The sequence below is a fragment of the Lepidochelys olivacea genome (genome assembly GCF_965140295.1).
Source record: "Lepidochelys olivacea isolate rLepOli2 genome assembly, chromosome: 7".
NCBI classification, from domain to species: domain Eukaryota; kingdom Metazoa; phylum Chordata; order Testudines; family Cheloniidae; genus Lepidochelys; species Lepidochelys olivacea.
The window spans coordinates 12,341,719-12,359,387 of NC_140417.1; the positions used below are offsets into that span (position 1 = coordinate 12,341,719).

The 17,669-nt window shown below is 40.3% G+C and overlaps 1 protein-coding gene across 2 annotated transcripts in view; it reads right to left on the reverse strand.

Moving 5' to 3' along the window:
- CNTN3 (contactin 3) overlaps nt 1-17,669 on the reverse strand; it is a 259,535-nt gene that overhangs the window by 187,664 nt on the left and 54,202 nt on the right. For both annotated transcript variants that reach the window (XM_084635126.1, XM_084635127.1), the window contains exon 2: nt 15,400-15,516. In XM_084635126.1, coding sequence (XP_084491252.1) covers nt 15,400-15,454 — 55 coding nt within the window. In that variant the 5' untranslated portion in view covers nt 15,455-15,516. The remainder of the gene's footprint in view (nt 1-15,399; nt 15,517-17,669) is intronic.

Consider the following 17,669-nt stretch of genomic DNA (forward strand, 5'->3'; position numbering starts at 1 on the left):
AGGCTTAAATAGGCCATGTGGAAAAAAACTCCAAAGGGGAACATCAAATAAACAGCTAGATTATGTTCTTCACACAATATGTATATTTCTGACCCAGCTGTTAACTCCTTTTCAAATGGGTTTGAACCTGTGTACACATTGCAGGGGCAAGAGTTAAAAATGCACTCTCCAGCTCACCTAGCAAGTCTTCAGTGCTCCATCCGTATGCAGCAGCATCCATCCATAAACACTGCCAGAAGTGGTATCAAAGTCTACCCACCCACTGGCACCTTGTGGCCATTCCAGCAAGTGGGTGGCAATTAGGGAGATTGCTTCCTCTTCAGAAACAAGTGGTCCCATCAGGGGACTCTTGGCACTACTGCTTCTTTTGCTGCTTCACTGCTCTTTCCAAAATGATGAATTTCCTCAATTCCAGGATGCATCCTGTTGTCACTAATGATGATGTCAACAATACCATCAGATCTGTTGTCGTGCCAACCATGGTACTTGGCGAATTTTGCTAATGTCTTTTTAGACATCTGTTTCCCTTCCTTCGCTTTCTTATCTGGAATACAAAGATATCCCTCGCTCCCTGTATATGGAACATCACCATAGCCATTTCACAAGGATTAGAAGTTACGCAATCAAATACAAGTTGCCCTCAGCCCCCATTTGTCATTCCAGGGCTTAGCATATCGCTAACAAGAAAAGAAAGTTTGATGAGTCTCCAATCACTGCAGAATCAAAGGGACCTTGAGAGGTCATCTAGTCCAGTCTCCTGCATTCATGGCAGGACTATTATCTAAAACATCCTTGACAAGTTTGTGTCTAACCTGTTCTTAAAAATCTTCAACGATGCAGATTCCACAACCTCCCTAGGCAATTTATTCCAGTGCTTAACTACGCTGACAGTTGGGAAGTTTTTCCCACTGTCCAATCTAAACCATCCTTGCTGCAACTTAATTAAGCCTGTTACTTCTTGTCTTATCCTCAAAGGTGAAGGAGAACATTTTTTGTCTCTCCTCCTTGTAACAACCTTTTATGTACTTGAAAACTGTTATGTCCCTTCTCAGTCTTCTCTTTCCTGACTAAACAAACCCAATTTTTTTCAATCTTCCCTCATAGGTCATGTTTTCTAGACCTTTAATCATTTTTGTCGCTCTTCTCTGGACTTTCTCCAATTTGTCCACATCTTTCCTGAAATGTGGTGCCCAGAGCTTGGCACACTATTCCCATTGAGACCCAGTCAGCATGGAGTAGAGCAAAAGAATTACTTCTCATGTCTTGCTTATAACACTCCTGTTAATCCACCCCAGAATGATGTTTGCTTTTCTTGCAACAGTGTTACATTTTTTATTCCTACTTAGCTTGTGACCATTAGGACCCCCAGATCCCTTCTGCAGTACTCCTTCCTAGGCAGTCATTTACCATTTTGTATGTGTGCATGTATTAATTTGTGGACAGACTAACACATTTGTGCCTAAGCATCAGGCTGTGCCTAAGCACGTTTTTTATATCAACAGCCTTGCTGACCAAGTATTAGTACATTTACTGTTCTATCAAAGTAGTACACAGGGGTTTGGTTTGATTATTTCGGTAACGAGATCCTTTAAAGGGAATACAATGTACTTCTATGGTACATCTAGTTTGGTTTCAGTATATTTTAGTCAGTATGAAGCCCATGTATAAGGTCTGCCCCTTAACAAAACCGATATGCAAGCATTATCAAAGTAATACAATGTTGTTGGCTCTGAAGGCCAGGATGCCTATGGGATTCTTTGCAGAGTTTCCTTGATCAATCACTGCCTTTTATATTGTACCCTTAGAAGCCCAGAATGCTTTACTACAGAACTGCAGTACAAAGATTCTTTGCAGAATCCATGATGTGAATTTCTGCAATTTGTGAAAGGTCACCATTCATTTTAGCAGACACCGCTAACTACATTAAAAAGCAAGACGAAAAAAATATATATTGCTCTTTTGATGTGTTTTGGATTTACATTTCTAATTGTAAAATAATGGCAGCTAAGGTTAGAAATCCCCTTATAAATCAGTAAGAACACTTAGGGTTTGATTTTGTCATTTGTTTAAAGAACACAATTAAAATATAGAAGAGGCACTGCTGTTTATGAAATTGAAAGGCAACAAATATAATACTAATAAAAAGAGATAATCTTTACACAACACTATCAACCTGTGGAACTTACTGCCATATGATAAGCTTAAGGCAATGAGAAGAATGTTTAAAAGGATTAGATAGACATTTATATGGATAGTGAGAACATCTAGAGTTGTGCATAGAGGATTACATTTAATATAAACCCTGATGTGACTATCTGATGAGGTTAGGAAGAAACACTCCTTAAGGACAAATTATTCCATAAGAATTCACTATAGGAGAATGGATTCTGGATTAGATGGACATCTGGCCTGATCCTATGTTTGAATGGAATCACACATTATACTACATATTGTTTATTTTGACAGATCTGTATTTGCGTACATGGGCAAACATTTTCTTATCTGGGCTTCTGGAAAATATTATCAATGTTTCACACCCCTCCCAATATTTAGTCTCACCATGTTCTTTTAGCCTTCAAATCTGGAAGAAGTGCATCATCATTTGTGCAGTTCTGTCTTAACCAACTGTTTAGAAGGCAGCATGAGTCTAGTTTACCTCCAGATAGTCCTTGAGCAATGGCAAATACATTTGAAGTAACAGAGGACAATTTTAGGATGTTCTCAATCTGATCATGCTGTTCCACTTTTCACTGATCTGTATGGACAGATCTGACATTTATAGATTTTAAGGCCAGACGGAACCATTGTGATCATCCAGTCTGACCTCCTGCTTAACAGAGACCATAGACCTTCCCCAAATTAATACCTGCTTCTGGTCCAATAGTTGTAGATGAACTAGAGCATAGATCTAGAAAAACATCCAATCTTATTTAAACATCACTAGTGATGGGGAATCCACCACAAAATGGTGGATAAATTGTTCCAACAATTAATTACCTCACTGTTATCTGAGACCAGAATGGAGCTCTTGGAATCAAATTCCATACTGACAGGCATCTTGTTCCATACTGAGAGGCATTGCTTCAGTTGCATTACAAAGAGTGGAAGTCATGACAGCCTAGGGTGACCAATGTCCCAATTTTCTAGGGACAGTCCCGATATTCAGGTTTTTTTGCTATTTAGACACCTCTTACCCGCAAACCCATCCCAATTTTTCCACACTTTCTATCTGGTCACCCTATGATAGGCACTGAAAACAATTTAGCTTTTAGTGTTTCACTGACATATTTAGCAATGCACGCGCACACACTCATTTTATCAGCAGCACCACAAATTGAGGAAAGTCAAACAGTACTCTAAAGTTTCTCATTTTGAAAACAGCTTTTATTTCGTTTCTCAGATTTCACACAAAATGAAAACGAGAGCTGAGACGATCATCTTATCTATTTCTGGGACTATACAGAGCACAATGGCTTTCAACTGCAAAATTCAAGGTGTGTGGCTCTTCTTTTTTGTACTTCTCTGAAGAGTCATCCAAAAAGAAAATGAACTAAAAAGTGCATCTTTCTGCTTCCCAAAATATTTTGTTATCTGGGTCTGGTGATCTATATAACATGATCTTTGATGGAGAGTAATGGGAATGGACTTCAACCATGTCAGGCACCATTAAACTATTAATCAGTGATGTGCCCGTGAAACTTACCAAATACAGAAGTATAGTGCAATGAAAATGTTCAAACTCACTAATTTAACCAATATTTCGAGATTATGGCCCAGTACCCCGACGAAGGTAAAGACGTGTATAGTGCAGCTCAGAGAAGGAATCACAAAGGTGCCTTTTGAACTCTCCTGAACCTGGGTTTGTCTCCCAGGATAATTTCGTGTAGTCAGAAGGCTGTTCTAAATTACATCAGCTGCCAATGGGACCCTGGGCCATTAAAGCAGCTAGGAATCAACGGGCACAGATAAGCCTTGGTCAAATCAGTACACTGGCTGAAGGGAGGAGAGTGTTATACGACATATAATGCCAGCTCTATGCCACCAGAAGATAACTCTGCAATTGGATGATCATCCCATGGCCAGTTATGCCAGCTCCTCACCCTGGTTCTGCCTGTGATGCACTTACATACAAGATGTATCACCCCCCACGATCTTGGACAATGCTGCTGCATGCGAGTTTCTTTTAAGCACGTTTCTCTTTTTAATAATTCAAGTTAATACAGTCATGACTATAGTTTAACTCATGCTGCACAGAAGATTTCTCATAACACCATTCCTTTACTAGGTACTCATGTTTTATTACAGTAGCATATGGTCTCTGTATTCAGGCTGTTTTACATTCACTAAATGTAATAACTGTGCTTTTGGCTGTGGTTGTTCCTTCCAATTAAGCTACAGGCTATTGAATCCTACCCAGAATTCAGCTAACATTGTGCAGCACTTCAGAGAGTGGAACGGAAGGTTAATAGGTAAATAACCGGAACATCTAAAATATATGATGAAGGAAATCTAACAATTTATAGAGCTTGTAGTAATAATGAATCATTCTTGCCCACAAGCACAAAATGCTTGATTCCATCCAGTAATGACAATCTCAGTTACAAGGAAATACTTTAGCAATGTAGTTTGCCACGCTGGGGGTAGGCAAACAGAGGGGGTCTTCTAAAATTAGTGAAGTAAAATAGTCTTCAATATGTTCGGGTTGGTCTCTTCAAACGGAAGCTATTTACTCAGAGTAGTCTTTTGTACAGGATTCACTGTATTGTTGTCCTAAAATACCTTCATCATTACACTGAAAGTTGCCTCCTGCAGGGGCCTTTTACAAAAATTCCGACAGCCTTAAAAAAAAAGTCTTAAATTGAGGTCAAAATGAACGCTTGAAAGTTCCAGAAATCAAAGCAATCCTCAGAAAAATGAACTGAATAACTCAAGGGATTGTAAATGGGACACAGATCCTTTCAGCTCCACATCCTTGGGTCAAATATGGTCCAGGTTAACAATGGCTGAAAGTCCAATTTAATGGTTCTTTAATGTTCTGAGTGCAGTTTCCTGGAGAGCTGTGGTGAAATCTCAAACCTACTGAAGTCAATGGGACCTTTTCAATGAGCCGAGGATTTCACCTGAGGCGTCCACTGCACTATGCCACCTGTGGCAGCAACTAACATGACACTGAGCTGGCTGTGTACTCCTTGAAGTGGCTTCTCCATATCTGTGTTGGGGCACGCTGGCAGGATAGTGTTTTGTTGTTGTAAAAAGTCTTCTCTTCACCCTCTTCAAATTTCTCTTTCTGGTGCTTTCTCCCTGTCCCCCACACCTCCCTCTTCTTCCCAGCCTTTAATCCCTCCAAACAGGCTTCAAACCTTGCCCACTTCCTTTTAAGGGTTTGGTGCTGCACCAGCTCTCTCTCCTCCCCTTTCTTACACCTTGTGCCTACACCTCCACTTTTGTTCTGCACTGAGACAGAATAGGGATGTGAAGCCAACAGTCAGCAAGAAGAGGAGGGAAAGTCAGCTGCCATGCATCCCACACACACTGCACAAACACTGCAAGAGCAAAACTCTCGTGTCAAATACTATTTACTTTTTATTTTAAAGTGAACCTCCCAATAGCCCTACACCAGGGAGCAAGACAACCATGCGAAAAGGTAGCAAAGTCAGGAATCTAGTCAGTCACTCTTAGCACAAACACAGGTTTTCTCTAAGCAAGTCCTCTTCTATTTCACTGTCTTAGATACATACATGGTCCCCATCATCGTACTATCTAGCACCTCACAATCTTCATGTGCATTTACCTTCACAACACCTCTGTAGAGCAGTACTACTATCCCCACGTCACAGACAAGGAACGGTGCTACGGAGAGACTAAGTGACCTGCCCAAGGTTACACAGGAAGTCTGTGGTGGAGCATGGAATTGATCCCAGGTCTCTCAAAACACAGGCTAGCACCCTAACCACTGGACCATCCTTCCCCTTTTGTCTCCTTCTCTACACATTTTAACTCATTCTTATTTTTGGAGAGGTTTACTTTGGCTTTTTTTTCTTCCTGCCTCTTATTGGTTTTGTAAAGCACCTTGTACCTTAAAGTGCTAAATACCCATCACTGCCCTCCCTTAGGTAAACTGCAAAAAAATACATACACGTAACCGATGAGATGTTGATATAGCTATCTATTTAAAAAATAAGGGCCCAGGGCTCTTCTTTTCTCTCACTCGGACATTCTCACATCACCACTTTGATAAACTGTCAAGATTTCAATGGGATAAACCAAAAGCAATTTAAGACTAAGGATATTGCAATAGCAGAGCTAATTTGAAATAAGTGTATCTGTACAAACAAAGAATGTCAAGATTTATAAAGCCAAGATCAATGACATCTTCATTTCTCTAGAAATGATGCTATCACAATGCTAAATTGCAAAAAATCTTTGGTGGTGGTGGTGGGGGGGAATTGCAGTGATTTCAGTTTATGGACAAAACACCTAAAATTGCTTCTTCTAGTAACATACTCAGATTCCCCCAATATCTGTCTTAATGATAATTAAAGGATGATTTTAAAAATGTGCTTAATCATGTGCTTGATGCTTATAGTTCATTTTTATTAAAGTCTGTCTGTATATAATCTAAATTGCAGCATTACACAGAAGATTTTTAAAAGTTCACTTTAAAGGCTATCAAGTTTTCTCAAACAGTTCAAATAAAAGGGTGATGTTAGAATTAACACACAGTAGCCCAAACTCCAGGACTTAGACTTAGTTGAGCTCGGTTACAGCAAGGAAGCTTGAACTCAGCCTTCCCAAATTATGCCTGGCTCTGCCTCAGGTCTTCAGAAATACTGAGGATAAACAGATGCAGTATTACTGCTAACAGCTATTCAGCAGCATTAGGTCCAGTGCTTCTGCTACTGATGCTCAAGGATCCCAGCAGATCCACTCCATCACACCACTTGGGATATGGGAATGCAAAAGCAGTACAATTGCAGGCCAAAGAGGGGCTCAAGTGACACCACCAACACCCACCACTATCCAATTGACGTTATTCTCTGGATACACTCTACAGTTGACTCCACTTCCCACGTTGTGATACATGATTGATTAGCAAACTGCAGTAGGCAACAGTTGTAGAAGGGGCGAAGGAAGGAACAAGTGGAAATGAGACATGGCATAGGGGTCACTGAAGGGAGTCTAAGGGTAACAGGAGGAGGAAAAGGAGAAAAAGGGAGAACAGGAAAGTGGAGGAGGGAAAAGGATTAGTGTCATGTTGAATACCTTTCCTTCTTCCTCCCACCTTTGTCTGGATTATATTTTGCCTTAGTTTATGAAGTCATTCACTCAGGGACCCGCTTTCTAACAAGTACGTAATTTGTATAGAACAATTAATGAGTATAGCATATGTATTATCAATCCTTTAGGAGCAGTCTCATGCATTGAGGTGGCTATTTGTGTTACGGTGGCACCCATAGTCTTCAGTCACGATTTAAGGCCCCATTGTGCTTGGAACTGTACAAATACACAGTCTCTGCTCTGAAGAGGTAACCATCTAAATGGACAACATAGACAAAGGGTGGGTGAAAGGAAAGTCTGTTTTCCCCTTACAGGGAGGGCACTACATCACAGAGATTGAGTAAACTGCCCAAGGTCACAGAGGGCTGTGGCAGAACTAGAAACTAAACCTAGCTCTCCTGAATCAGTGGCTTAATCCAGACATGAGTCTTCCTCCCTGTACATCTCAGCTTCCAATACCAATGAGGTAAGAAGTGTCAGTTTTGCATTTAGCTCTGATTTAGATGTAAAGGGCCAAGTCCATTCCTGCTTACCGTAACTCTGCTGATTTCACAACTGCAGTAATAGAGTTAAATTAAGGAAGAATCTGAGCAAATGTAATTGGAGAACACAAATTACCCGGTGCGCCACTAATCTGAATGGAACACAAGTACATGCCACGAATGCTGATAGGGCCAGGTTTTTGGTTTGGGCTTTTATTTTTTTTAAATTGATATTGTCAATGAATTAAAATTGAATATAAAAAGCAATTGCTTATTTAAAAGTCTTTTTATCATACCCAGATGATTACTTATAGAAAATTAAGGACTTGATTTTATCTGTCATCAATTTTATTCATATGCTGTTAGAGCTAGGAACTAAAAGAATTGAGTGGCTTAAAAAAAAAACCAAGAGTTTCTTCTAAGTCAGTGTTTAATGCTGCTAAAGTTGACAATAAATTAATACCGTAAAATGTTTTTGAAGATGAATAATTTGTAAAAAGCATTAGCTAAAATTGCAGTCTGCAAGAGACATAATATTCTCCACATTAAATCACTTGCACCTCAAGCACTAATGGTTCATTCATTGGCATTGCACTCATAAATTGTAAGTTAAATATTTCAACCCAAAACTTAATTGATTAATAACCACATGTTGCAGTCTGTGGCTAGGATATTGTTCTGTGAAATAACAGAAAAAGGCCCATTGCTGTTGATATAAACTCTGCAAGTCATTGTTTTATTCAGGGAATTGGCTTATAAATAGCACATTTTGGCTTGCTCCTCTCATACTGCATCTTTTACTGAAATTCTCTTTGTACAGAACTAGAACATGCATTTCTATAATTATTCAGTATGCGAGTAGGTATGTCCATTTGAACTCAGAATGCTATATACAACATGGATTAGAACAAATTACCTTGCAGTTTATGCTGAATCCTGAGAATTATAGTTCTCCATAAACAGCAAAACTAAGACTTGCTTTCAAATGTCAGACACCTTTAAAGATAACCCAAAGGGCTAAGATGACATAAAATAACCTTTTTTTTTAAAAGAGCACAACGTTTTTCAATAGATGGACTCCTTTCACTTTATCAAGAGGCCATGTACTTCTCCAAATGAAGTCATTTCTAGGGTTAAAAAGCTCAGTGTGTAGTGCTGAGGATGCTAAAGGAATAGCTGTAGAGGATTAGGCATTGAGTTTCATAGTTATTGTTTCATATTCTCTGTGTATATATAAAGCCTGCTGCAGTTTCCACGATATGCATCTGAGGAAGTGAGCTGTAGCTCACGAAAGCTTATGCTCTAATAAATTGGTTAGTCTCTAAGGTGCCACAAGTCCTCCTTTTCTTTTTGCGGATAGTTATTGGAGTGTTCATTTGCGCAAGCTATTTAGCTGGTTTTCTCTGCAACTTTCTGCATCTTGAAGCTGCGTGAAGCCAAATAAAATCATCAACAGTGTTGCAGACCAACTGATTGTACCCATTACCAGCTTTCTGGATGATAAAGACAAAACTTTTAGGAAAAAAGAAAAGGAGTACTTGTGGCACCTTAGAGACTAACCAATTTATTTGAGCATGAGCTTTCGTGAGCTACAGCTCACTTCATCGGATGCATACCGTGAGCTGTAGCTCACGAAAGCTCATGCTCAAATAAATTGGTTAGTCTCTAAGGTGCCACAAGTACTCCTTTTCTTTTTGCAAATACAGACTAACACGGCTGTTACTCTGAAACTTTTAGGAGTGAGTTTATTTTAGGTGCCCCAATTTTGGGGGCAGCCAGCTCCAGTCACCTTAAAAGGGCTTAATTTTCAGAATTTTCTGTTTGCTTTGTGAAACTCGTGCTCCCCTCTTCTGGGCATTGTCCTAAAGTGTTAACCTTCGTTATTATGTGTGACGGTCCCCCCCCCATAAGGCTTTATGGAAATATGCTTATGAATGTATAGATGACATAACTGGAATATGCTTTATGCTGGATATGCCATGTAACATGCCTATGTAAAGGTTATGATCTACTGAATATATTCATCCTATTTGTATGCATGTGTCATTGTTGTATTCGGACTTGTCTGATTTTAAATAATCTTAATAAGGCATTTGGTCAGCTTCTTTAGAAAGGAATTTGCAAAGTTAAGTGCCCAATCAAGAAGCATTTAATGAACAATGAATGTTGGAAGGCTCCAATCCACGTAAGAAGTCTTCCTGGAGACTTTCAAGATACCATGTGGGGAACGGCTGCTGCCTGTAAAAAACTGAGTCATGCATGGACGTGTGACTTGTCCAGGTGACTCCAAAACTCCATCTTGGAGCTGGACTTTGCACAGGAGAGAGGAGGGGGTCTCCACCCACAAGAGAAAGTCTATTTAGGCCTGTGAGAGACTCCTCCATTTTGTCTTCAGCTGGCTAAAGAGGTAGCCTCTCCACCCCCACGGATACCTGAAAGAAACTGGGAGAAAGGACAGTAACTGCAGGGGGTGTGAGTGATTGCTGGACCAAGACTAGAAGGAGACTAGTCTGTAAAAGGAAGCTTACTGGGTGAGGTTTTTAACTGTATTCAGTTTTCTTAGACATAGACTTGTGTGTTCTATTTTATTTTGCTTGGTAATTCACTTTGTTCTGTCTGTTACTACTTGGAACCACTTAAATCCTACTTTCTGTATTTAATAAAATCACTTTTTACTTATTAATTAACCCAGAGTATGTATTAATACCTATGGGAGCAAACAGCTGTGCATCTCTCTCTATCAGTGTTATAGAGGGCAAAGAATTTATGAGTTTACCTTGTATAAGCTTTATACAGGGTAAAACGGATTTATTTGGGGTTGGACCCCACTGGGAGTTAGGCATCTGAGTGTTAAAGACAGGAACACTTCTTAAGTTGCTTTCAGTTAAATCTGCACTTTGGGTCACATGGTTCAGATCCTGGGTCTGTGTTGGAGCAGACGGGCGTGTCTGGCTCATCAAGACAGGGTGCTGGAGTCCGAAGCTGGCAGGGAAAGCAGGGGCGGAAGTAGTCTTGGCACATCAGTTGGCAGCCCCAAGGAGGTTTCTGTGATCCAACCCATTACAGTATGTCAATGTTATCTCAGCTATAAAAGAGTTACCCTTCCATTACAACATATTTAAATTCGTATTTGATCCACAAAATCTGCATTTGGGCACACTTGTGCATATTAACAAGAGATTGCCCATTTCAGACAATTCCTTTAAACCTTTATGAGGTGTTATTGAATACGTTATAGATATGTTGATCATACTGTAACATCTTGCATTTTTTCAAGCATTTCCCTACTACAGGAGAGCATCTGAGTAGATATTTTCCATAGGTAGAACTCTTAGTAGTTTTAATTAACTTTTCCCTTTGTTTCTTTCCTAAGTTTTGGACAGTAGCATACAGTACCTTTTAATGCAATATCCAATTCTTTAAAATGGACAATCAATATAGCATGTGTAAGAAGCCAAGGCTATGAACATTCTTACTGCCTATCTATAAACCATTAGACAGGTGCAGCCAAGGACATAATATATATGAATCACAAATTAGCAGTGTTACTATGGAGCACGAAGTATTCATTTAAATAAAGAGAGTTATTTAAACTTGGACAAACTTTAATCATATTAAACACAACAGCATTGTACCTGCACAGTGCTTTTCCATACACTACACTCTACTGCATGACATTAATTATAAAGCATGAAAGAGATCCCTATGGTACTCTTAGACCTTCTCAAGCCATTCCAGAATCCAATACCATTTATATTCCTGAAAATTAGGATGTAAAAAGAAAAATCAAATTTAATTATCATTTAACTAACATTAAAATCAAGCAGCATAAGCATCATTAATTCCACAAGAAGAGACGCCAGGTACAAGCAATACAGCAAACAAAGACTTTAAAGCCAAAAATGACTAGTAATTGTGGAACAAAAGGAAAAAACCTAGCTCAGTTGACCTGAAAGCACCACTAGTCCACACAGCAATGCTGTAACTAACACGAATTCATTCATTATCCTATAAACAACACATGTTTCTGTTTCAGGAGAAGTGTCATTTATGACAAGACAGACTTCACGCATAGTTTGTATTTACATAAGAAACAATTTCCTAATGACAAAACAAAATCAACATCCATTGGGAATATGAGGCTCAAACACTACAGTAGGGATACCACTTTGGAATATGCTTAGATTGCTAATAAAGATTTTGAAAACGTTTTGGTATTGACTTGTTCTTTACAAAATCTTGATTATTTAGAGTAAACAGGGTAATTGTAATCTTTGTTTACTTTGTACATGAATTGATAACATTCTGCCTTTGAACGTTAACTCTGTTAAATAGAGAACCTGTAACGTCTTTGAATGTTAACCCCTGTTAGACAAGTTACTGATTATCCATGCATATTGCAGGTTTTTACCAAAATACAACGGGTACTGTTGCATTTGACCCTGCAAGTAATTCCCCAAAAGTAGCAAAGGTAAAAGAATCCTGGAATGAGTTGGCAGGTGGGTAACACAAACTGATTGTTTTAAATTGTAAATATATTTATAATCTTAAAATAGCTGTACATACATTGATTAGACAAATCCTAGCAGGTAATATGCCTAGGGGAGAACTGGTCAGAAAGTCTCATCCCATCCCCCCACCATTCCCTATGGGAAAAAAAATTGACAAATGAAAAAAGAATTGATTTTATAGAAATTTTGCAGGGAAACTTTTGACTTTTTATTGAAAATGCCAGAAATCTGAAAACTAAACATTCTTGGCTGAAAAGTTTTCCATTTTGGAGTTTTTAATTAAAAAAGTCAAAATTTTCCACACAAAAAACCTTCCTGCAAAAATTGTTAGTAAAATTCCAAACTTTTGGTTTGACATTTTTGACAAAACGCAGCAGAGGGAGAACAGAGAGAACCAAAAAAGGTTGTTCAGATTTCCCCTACCCCGCTCAATGAAAAATGACCTCCCTTTAATTTCTTTTGACATTTTCCAGTTTCTCAATGAAAAATTGGGAGGGTTCCTTGATTTTTCCTTCCTTTTTCCTCCTTGTTGCCTCCCCCACTTTTTCAGGGGAGGAAAAGTGGTTGAGGAGGGGGAAAAGAAGGGGAAAGAGAAAGAGAGGAAATGGAAAAAATCAGAACATTTTCATAGACTTTTTTTTTTTAAAAAGGAAATTTTTAATGGATAAATGCTTACCTCTTTCCAAACTGCTCTTGGGGATAATCCGATGGAAAATTAGCTATCCATACCCTGGCTCCTCCACCCAACCTTTGTGGTGGATGGTCTTCAGGGTCTAAAGATGGGAACTGCAGAGGGACAAGCTAATGCAGACCCCAGGGATAAGGGGGCAAGCTCCATATGCTGGTTTTGAATAAGTTAGTACCCCACACAGTGAGAATGTGGGCCCCACAGCAGAGGATGTGGTGGAACCTTCGGCTGATGGCTTTGGGTTGTAGTTGCAGCCTTTGGCCACCACAGGACACTGCTCCCAGCTTGATGAGCTCCTCCAGGGCAGAGCCTCATCTTCCAGGTTTTGAATATGCTGCTAAGCAGCAAACCAGGCAGGGTAAGCAGTGAGGAGATCCACACAACAACATCCTCCTCAGCAGCTTCCCAAGATTTCCCGCAGTATGGAAGTGACTCCCTGCAGCCCTCTCCCTTCTATCCTAATGCTATAGGACTTCCTGTGGACCCCAAGGAAGACAGATAGTTGTAGGGCCCCAGACCATGAGGTGGAAAGGAGAGTGTGCCTGGGGGAAGCACTAGAGACACAGGAGACGCTGACTGCCAGATGGGAACTAAGGAGAAGAAACAGAGAAGGGCAAAGTTATACCCATTGGTCTGCAGGTGATGAGGGAGGGGAAGGCCCCCTAATTTGAGTGTTAATTCATAACCAGAAGGCAGCCCTAAAAAGAAAGGCAGTTTGTATTTCTAAACATCATGGGATTTTTCTTGTCTAATGTTTGAATTCATAGTGTTCGTGCTACTGGTACCCCCGCTTTGCAAATGGGGAAAAATTGAGTCCCAGGGAGGTTACCTGAGTTGCCCGAGGTCACACTGCAAGTCTGAAGCAGCGTCAGGAGCAGAACACAGATCTCCTGGGTCTCAGTCTCGTGCCCTGAAGTGCTCCAACTTCTTATGTGCCCACATCCCTAATCCAGCACACCCTTCTGCACACCAATTAGCACTGCCACCAGCCAAAATATAGGCATATGTTAATAGTGCTTTTGCAGAGAATAAACGCCCTCTGTTTGGTGTAGGTCCCGAATCTGGCCCATAGTCTGCTTATAGATTTTGTTTAGAGCCGCCTTTCATGTTTTAAAGAAAAAACAACTGCATTTCTCCTAGAGAGAGTTTTTGTTCCAGATGTAGGAATTTTGCCTGCAGACATTATTTCTGCAATTAATACACCACTTCAGAAATAACATATTTCTTCTCCTCCTTCACTTCAACAGGCATCAATAGAGTGATGACCAGATCTTGCTCCTCAGAGGGATCGTCTTTAGAGGCCCAGTTTAGCAAGACAAATGTCTCTAAATCCACATTCATGTGTCCAGATGTAAAAGCCGATGAGGGAGATCATCCGTTTAGGGTTTTCAACAGGGCAGGAATGTGTTTGCTGGAGACTAGCCCCCTGCCACTTCAGATCTCTTCTCTACTTCTGTAGTCAGTCTCTTACCTGTGCTCTGCCTTGACTTGCCAAGTGATTTATTGAAAAGGAATTTGTCTTTTCTCTTCTCTCATTGCAGATTCGAGTACATCCAAGAACCTTACTGAATGAGGTGGCTCAAAATAACACTGAACTTCTTTGGGATGACCACTGATATTAGAACAATAAAAACAAACTGACACTACAATTGTTGGACGGAGAATGTGTGTGTTGGGTAGGAGGGTGGCAGGGCATCTATGGGCACTGTGGGCGAATTCTGATTTTTGCAATCCCAGTGAAGTCAAATAAGCAGTGAAGTCACTGTGGATGTGGTTACCAGGATGTAGCTACAAAGGACAAGATAGGGCTCTTTGTTCCTTTCCACCTTCTGAAATGATTAGAGATTGTAAACAAGAACACACAGAACACAAGACCACAAAGCAAAATTAGGAGCTGCTGCTGACCTCAATGAAGCAAAGAATGAAATGGTAGAAAAGTTAAGGTCACAGCAGAAGAGCAGAACTCTAAGGCATCAAAAGCTCCAGGCACTGTGGATTAGTTAGGCTACCAGAGTGAAAAAAGCCAACCTACAAGTTGTGAACTGGTGTGGTGAGAGTAGTAGTATCCTTTGTGAACAGACCCATTCTGAAGTATATGGAGTTGTAACAAAAGCTAAAGCAGTCTGCCTGGGTAATATACTGAAGTGCAACATTTCCCATCTAAATTTAATACCCCACAGGATTTTTTTTCAAAATATTTGCACAGCTACAACATAAGCATAACTAATAACATCAAATCTTTTACCTGTTTGAATAGTGTGGCCCAATGTAACAAATGAATAGAGCAGTTATTTAGAATACTATTGACATTTTAAATTCTACAATGCATGTTTGACTCCTATATAGTTTAGCTTGGCATTTTCAATTTTTTTTTTTTCCTTAAAGAAGTGACCAAAGTACAGTTCTAATTTAGAAGTTAGAGATTATCATATATCATTACCTCCAAGGCAGCCAATGAATGAAAGCAGGAACAACTGTTTCCACGGTAGCACCATCTTCAATTTCCAAAAGTTAGTAACTCTTATCCAGCCACAGTCTTCCACGCAAAGCCTTTAATCTGTTAAAACAATATATACACACACAAAGTGTGATCACAGGATTCAAATGAAAACCTCGCTTCCTTATGAAAGCACTTTTTAATAATGGCAGATTGAGTCACTTAAATCCTTAGAAATTACTCTCTTTTCTATTTAGGGCTCAATCATGAGCCATAGAAGAGCACAAACCTATAATTAGAAGTGCAATATAGCGCAGAGTTGATTGGAAATTAAGAAAACACACGGGCACGCATGTGAGTTTGTCCCCCCCCCCCACGTTCATGTAAATAACATGCTAATATAGAAGCAATATAGATGCAATAAGGCCCCAATCCAGCCATGCAGTTAAATATGTGCACAGTTCCAATCCCAGTTTGATTTAGTGGGACTACTTGAGCACAAAGTTCAGTGTGTGCTTTAGCTGCTTTGCTGGATTGGAGCTTAAAACTACACAGACAGATTACACGGGATGCAAAGAACAGCAGAGCTGCCCAGTTCCTGTCACAGGCTGATGGGGGGTGTGCTCAGTTTTAGAGGTGGTTTGGGATTCTCTCCCCCCCCCCCCCCAATTTGCTTCCATCCATTTCTTTCCTTCCACTTCCTCATTCCTCACCTCCTGCTATTCCTGCCACTGGAGACATGAGAAAACTAGCCAGCACCACTCCTCTCCCTAGGGTTAGTATGATCTTCAAGTGTTCTTACCTCTGTCTGACTCATGATAAGAATGGGAAACCAATCCTCACTCAGAGGACCATAGGAGAGGTAAAGGAAAGAACCCTCCACTGATCTGTGCTGATCTCACTAGCATTGGGGTCTCAAGTACTACCAGAGGTTACTTCATTTCAAAGTATGAAAAGGCACGAGAGGCAAATAGCAATGAAACTGAATCAGTGTCCAAGCTGCTGTTAGATGCACAGCTCTTATTCCACTTGTATTGTCACCATTATGCTGGTAATCATCGTAACACATGTAAAAAACAATAAAATTGATGTTGCCAAGGTTTTATTTATGCTTATGTTGCAGAATTTTGCACTGAGGATACATAACCACACCGTAATGGTTGTGGAGGGGGAACTGGAGATTTTAGCAATTGAGCAAGACACAACTGGGGTATGTGGTACCTTTGACAGGCAGTTTAGATTGCAAGATACATTTAATAGTGCCTTCATCAGGTTTCAGCACCAACATCCCATCTGAGATGAACAGGGCAGTTTGCAAGTCTCCGAACTATTGTTTTAGGATGTCTGTACACTCTGGCAGACAATATCCCATCAGTTTATTCTCTGCTCACATTTGGAAAAACTGTTTGTGGCAATAAGCACCATTTGTTGTGTTCCATATGGACATTACTTTAACGTTGCCAAGTCAAGCACTCAAATATTAGGTTGCCAGAGATTAGGTCCACTTGTGCGCATGTATTATTACACAGTCTTTAAATTCCATTATCACTGACTACTTTTTTCATGGGATCCCTACCTCATTCAGGGCATAGAATGAAGATGCTTTAGGTATGAGTCAGGGCTGTGTAGTGAAGGAGACTTGTCTGTAGGACCCATTTTATTTGGTGCAGAAGTTGCAAGGTATGTAGCGAATGAGGCAGGGGGCTATAAGAAGAGAAAGGATGGTCCTGAGTGATTGACCGTGCAACCTTAATAACTTTCTTTTAACCTAGTTCGTGTAACTTCCTAGGTTTCTTAGGGGGGGAAAAAAAAGGCAAACTAAAAAACCAGAAATTCCATCCTGTGGCATCATATTGACATCGACATGGGGCAGCAACAGGGTTGGGAACTTTAAATCCACCACACAGACTTCTGCTACTTGAACTAGCAGCATAATTGACAGAGGAGTAGGGTGACATCCTCTGTGTGGACCAGCACTAGAGGGGAATGGGACACATCACCAGTGGCTTTCACAGATATCTGCTGAGAGCAGATGAATGGTGCGACTCAGGAATCTTGGGTTCCAATCTATGCTCTGGCTCACAAACCCTTCTGCCTCTTTCACCCCACGCTTTTCCCCTTCTGCCTACTCCCCTCTAACTTGTCCCTGTCGTTTCTCTTTCCCATCCCATCTTTTCATCCCAGTCCTAGTCTCTTTGTCTAGCCAGTTCCAGTCCTGTCCCCTCCCCAATCCACCCTGACTCCTTGTCCCCAGACTCTTTGGACAGCCAGTC